At 34.5% G+C, this 6,136-nt stretch overlaps 1 protein-coding gene across 1 annotated transcript in view; it reads left to right on the forward strand.

The window, feature by feature from the left end:
* ANKRD13C (ankyrin repeat domain 13C) overlaps positions 1 to 6,136 on the forward strand; it is a 29,600-nt gene extending 23,464 nt beyond the window's left edge. The window contains exons 12-13 of the mRNA XM_085306353.1: positions 176 to 276; positions 1,413 to 6,136. Of these exons, the coding sequence (XP_085162479.1) occupies positions 176 to 276; positions 1,413 to 1,543 (232 nt within the window). The 3' untranslated portion in view covers positions 1,544 to 6,136. The remainder of the gene's footprint in view (positions 1 to 175; positions 277 to 1,412) is intronic.

Here is a 6,136-nt window from a genome sequence, read left to right on the forward strand (position 1 = left end):
GATCACTAGGAAGCAAATGTGACAGTGCTGGTATTGAAGTTCTAAGAATGTATATTAAAATGATATAATTTTTCWACTCTATTGCCTAGCTCCTTTGGGTCATTTTCATCTTCTCTGAAGGGAAAAGTAAGCTTCTGAAACAAGAATTTGTAACGAAATCCATTCTTTTTTTCAGATTATTGAATGTTTTAGAAGTAATTGCACCCTTCAAGCACTTTAACAAACTTAGAGAATTTGTTCAAATGAAGCTTCCACCAGGCTTTCCTGTAAAATTAGGTAAGGTGACTCCTACAGCTTTAGTGGGTTTATATTTCCAGAGTTTGTGTGCATATAGTATGTTCAAAAATTCTGTTAARTTTTAGAAAGAACTGTCTCTCCTTAACATGAGTACATTGCTATAGATTTCATGAGAGCGTACCTACRTTACTGGAGGTAATCTTAGGTTTGAAAAAGTAAATCTGTATCTGAAAGGAGAATATAGTCCCAGCCATGAAGAGAGTTCTTTAATTTACATTTGCTAGTGCTAGGGTCTTGTTCTGAGTAACAGACACATTGAAGTATACTAGCATTAAAGGATGATCTTAGTCTTGAGTRAAGGACTTTGAAGGGTTTTTCGTATGAGTATTTCTTTTTCCCTTAAGGATCAGTGGTGATATACAATTCACTTACAAACAAATGAGAAACTAAACCATTACTCTTGCTAATAAATAGAAATGTATAAAATATTTTATTCATGGATATAGACGATTACAATATAAACTACCAAAATATAATAGTTCCTCTTCTAAATGTTACAGGTTTTCTTGCATAGCAGCAGGAGAAATTTTCATGTTTGTTCTATTTAAGCTTGACATTCCGAACAGACTAAATTCTCTCTCTTACTACATTGGCACAGCTGTCTTTATGCATTTGATGTTTGAATTTTTGCTTAGCTTGTTAAGTTAGCTCATGGGAAAACCAATTTTAATGAAGACAATTCTTAAAACTTCAGCTTGAATTTAAAATGAAAAAGTATATATTTTAAAGCAAACATTAAAAAATTTCGACTCTACTTAGGAGTTTGCTCAGCAGAAACCTAAATGTGGCAAAATTATTTTATCTCATGTTATCTTCAGAGCAATTTCCTCTGTTTGAACAGATTAATTTGCATATTCACAGCACCTTGAATTTGTTGTTCATCCAAGCCAAATTTCCACATTGTCTTTTGTTTYCATGTTATTAATCTGCCTAAAGAAAGGAAAGCCACTGAGTTAATCACATTAATGTTTTTTTTTTAAACGTTGAATTGCTATTTTATGACAACAGAATTGTATTAGCAAATTTGAAGTGACATGACATTAAATAACAACTGCTAATTATTGGTAAGCTTGTATTTCTTTGCTCTTCATTGTACCATTTTGCTTCATACATAGATATTCCTGTATTTCCCACCATCACGGCCACTGTGACTTTTCAGGAGTTTCGTTACGATGAATTTGATGAATCTATCTTCACTATTCCTGATGACTACAAGGAGGACCCCAGCCGTTTTCCTGATCTCTAATTAAACTGGAAGGTTGATGGTGAATAAAAATACCAGCATACCACAGTGAAAGCAAATGGATGCAAATAGCCCACAGATATAGGTATAGAAGTGGGGTCATAAAGGAAGGGATAAACTTAAAATAATAACCTAGAAGAAAAGGGAAAATGCATCAAATGGCTGATGTACTGATATTTGCTATAATGGGCATCTAATCTAGTTCCTGATTTACAGCAAGTCTCCCGATGTGTCGTTCACACTTTTATACATCCAGCGTGGTAGTCTGACACCTCAGTGACCCTAAAAATATTTAACAGCTGTGAGGACTATCATTCGTTTTTAAATTTTTTTACATTTCTTGTTGATACAGAAAGCACTCTTGGACCATTAGCATAAAAATTGAAATGTCTTAGCTGGATATTAATCCTTTAAAACATCCCAGTATATTTAAGATGACCATATTATATTCTTTCATGCTTTGTTTTCATGAATCGTAAACTATGTATCATTATGTATAGTTCAGTAACTTGAATGTTAGTTGAACATATATTGGAAGGAATGCATCTTCTGTAGGTGAATGAACCAAATGGTAACCATTAAACAGTTGCATTTTCATATTGCAATATACATCAGAAATAGCATTCACTCTGCAGGGAATAAGATACCACCTTAACACCTTAGTGCAATCCATTGTGGTGCTATCCATGTCTCTCTGAACTGTTAATTTCTTCACAGAGCTCTGTTAATCTTCCTTTCATTGACTCTGCAAGCAACCCTTTTTTTTTTTTTTTTTAATACTAGCTTAAAAAGTCCTTGCTGTATCCATAATGTTGTGTTGATTAGCATGCTTGTAGGCTCATTAGCTAGAAATGGTCACTTCTTTTTTTTTCTTCCTTCTTTCAGTCACTTAGGAGACTTGCTCCATAATGGTTAAAGATCAACTAGGTTATCTTGTTTTTATGTCCGGCAGCCACTGGAATACATGGGATGCATATGAAGAGTTACTAGAACAGTAAGCTCAAGCATCAAGTCTTCTTACAAAAAAGTTTCTCTTGAAGTTAGTTTAATTGTAGTGCACATTGAATAGAGCTCACACTGGAAGATTTTATTTCAACAAATGCTTATTACATYTCCAAATTAATTTTCTTCAATATTTTTTGATAGATAGGGAGTTACAGTACTCTAGTTTCTTGAGCTTATTCTCATTCCAAGTGGTTCCAGTCTCCTGATTTGACAATAATCCAGCTTTCCAGTTTGTTAGAAAGAATTTGTGCAAAAGGCTAATGGTGCTATTTGTTTGTATTAAGAAATTTAGATTAAAGTGCTGTGGTGTAACTGTATAAAAATGTAAATATTTTCAAAGTTATATTCTTTGTGCACTGTAGTTAAAAATTTTTTCTGGAAATCAATATTTACATTTGAAACTTTATTATAAAGAGTACCATCAATGCTTAGTAAAGGTAATCACCCTGACTGACCATGCAGATGATAAATGGAGATAGCATATCACAAGGCAATAAAAGCTGATTTGTCAGGCACATCAATCAAATGTGGGAATACTTCAAGTAGACCTTCTTTCAAAATTCTGGAATCCTGTCTATATAAAATCCAAAGAGACTGCTCTAGGGAAGTACAGTGTACAGTACTGTAGAAGGAGTCCTATTGAATCAATATCAGCAGAAGATGGATAAACTGAAAATAAAAGGTTGAGGTTGATCTTATTCCAGCATTACTTTAAACCTGCAAGTTTGACAGGTGAGTAGTGTTTACTTTGCAGACAGTGACTGATGCACTGTAGTTATTTAATTCTAAATCAAATTGAAAATAAAACAATAGAGGAAAGAATGGGAAATGTAAATTTCTTTTAATTACTTTTGAAGTAATGTATGAGTAGCAGATGTTGAACATTTGGTAGGAATGATAGGACTTGTTTTTCCAAGTAATTATGAATTCCTAAAGTGTTTTACATCTATGGTATAAATTGACACCCACCTCGTAATCCCCCTTAGCACCAACTGAGATCTTCTGCGTTAAGAGATGAGGATTGAATGTATGTAGAGACTGACCTCTCCTGTCAGTGCTAGAGGTCAGGGTTAAATGTCAGTGGGGCCAAGTGTGGAATTCTTCTGTTGCCCTCTATTTTACAGATATCTGATACAGAACAGAATGTTTTGCTTAGTGCCGCTGGCTCAGGTTTTGTGATAGGCACTAAAATAAAATACCATATCCCCTAATGAGTACAGGTACCATATRAGAGTACAGAGTTGTTTGGAAATTTCAGCAAACACAATAGGATGTTTCTCTGTTAGGTGGATGTTATAAATCTTTTCTTCAGTATTACAGAGAAAGAACTGTTTCATATTATTTTGCATTTTTGGTTATTCCAAAATACCATCACAGCACTTGCTGACATAGGAAGGAGCATACATAGTACAGCTATGTATTGTAGGCAATATAGCAACTGCAATGGACTGGATTCTAGATTTAAACAAAACAAAAAAAAATCACACACAAGAAAGCATTTAATTTAGGGGTCTATATATCTCCATTTGTCCATAGGAGAGAGATCTGATGGCAAATGAAGTGTCTGACTCAAAGCCCACTGCAGTTTGTGGAAGTGTTTTCAATGATTTTCATGGACTCTGGTTGAAGACTTTGTGGATTTTTTCTTTTTTTAAAAACCTTCCATGAATACACAACTACTAACTTTGATACATTTTAAGATTTGCAGAAACTTTTTATAGTGGGTTGCTATATTAAGGCTTGTTCTAGTTTGGCGTGTCAGCACAAGTGAACACAGATTCGGTTCGCTGTAGTTTTTTTACGTTATTATGGTGAACATACCCTACTACTTCTCCTCTTAATATCAAGTTGAAAGATCTGATTCCAGTCAGATTGTATTTTTCAGTTCAGTGACTGTTTTTATAGATTCCTGCAACAGGCTCATTGAGTAAGAATTGGTGAACTGTTCTCAGTATGTTTCCTTCCATCTTGCTACTTTTGGTGATGTGTATTCTGTCTGAGACATTCCTAGTGAAGAGTTTTAATACACTGTTAAAACACGCGGACACTTTGGGCTTAGTTTCCTGGACGATACACTGAAAGCTGTAGGGATCTCGGCCAGCAAGAGGGATGTCTTGCTTTGGGCTGAGCCTGCGTGAGGGAGAGGGATTTGCATATTGGTGCAACCATAGCAGTCCACAGGTGTGAAGAGAGGTGATCCCTGACAGTCTAGCTGTGCTGGTGCAACTCCTTAGTGGTAACTGTGTCCACACTGATATAAATGTTTTATCCAGTATAATTTGTTCTGCTTGCAAAGATTTTATTTTATTTTATTTTATTGTGCTGATACAAAGTGCGTATTTGTCAGTATGGATGGATCCACAAAGAAGCTTTGCCTGCGCTGTAAATGGGTAAAGTGTTTCTAGTGTAGACATAGCCTTAGTCCACAGCTGTGCTGTGGGCTCTGGTRTCCTTTACCACTTCTGATCTCCTGTTAAGGTATCTTTCGAAAATTTTATCTTTTCTAGCAGGATTGACTTAGCAGAGCTTGATTTTTGTTTTTCCTCTTACTTTGCGTTAGYATTTAAGAAAGATTTGGTCCCTTTTGAGTGAATACATATCCACAGTGCTTTTACAGAGGTTGTCTCATTACTGCTGCATCACAAGAAGTGTCAACTTTCGTGTTTGAAATTTTACTTGTGCAGTTGTAGGGACATTCATTGTAACAAGATACTCTGGAATATGAGAGTATCTAGATAGCTCAAATTCTRTTGATGGAGTTGTGTATCACCAGTGATTAGCACAAATTGGAGAAAGAAAGAGAAAGAAAAAAAAAGATATTTTGAATCTCCCCTCTGAAAGCAAGATACAGACTGACACCATAGTGGTGTTTGAGGTAAAGCTGACAAAGGTGCAAGAATGACTCTCAGAGGGGAGGAAATCTCCGTGTACCAGTGCTGCGGAAGAGACAACCTCAATATATAGTTTGGGGATTTTTCTTTGTAATCTCACCTTTTTTTTTTTTTTTTTCTTCTGATGGCTGTGAATTTTTTTTATGAGTAAGTATTAAAGAACAGCCATTAATTTTGGTAAACTGGATAAGAAATCATTGCAAATGAATTCCTAGGATTGTTTCTTAACCAAACTGTTTTACTGGTCTTCCAAAATAYTGCTTTAATTTGTGGCAAAGGGAATGCATTTTCTTTTTCCTTTTAAGGAGCTGCTGTTCCAGTCACTGTACTCACTTTACTGCAATTATTGATTTATGTATTGAAATGATTTGTTACAAAGAATTCTGGATATATTTGTGCTGGAAACCCACCATGTTAAGTTGACATTCAAAGCAATTGTCATTTTTTTAAAATGTATTTGTTCTTGATTTTTAATTCATGCAATGATAACTGTTATTTAATCTGTATTAACAAATTTCCTGTAATGCTGCAGTTTCACATTTATTTTCCTTACAATTTGTAATTATCATGAAACAATGTCACTTTTTTGCATTTTACTGTTTGTGTGGTCCATGGTTTTTTAACWTACTTTCCCTAATAGTATTTTTTTAGGCTATGTCATTTGTTAGAATAAAGACCAAAATACACTGTTTGAAACTGA

The sequence above is a fragment of the Rhea americana genome, unplaced genomic scaffold, assembly GCF_003343005.1.
Source record: "Rhea americana isolate MKP2758 unplaced genomic scaffold, rheAme1 scaffold_239, whole genome shotgun sequence".
Classification (NCBI taxonomy): domain Eukaryota; kingdom Metazoa; phylum Chordata; class Aves; order Rheiformes; family Rheidae; genus Rhea; species Rhea americana.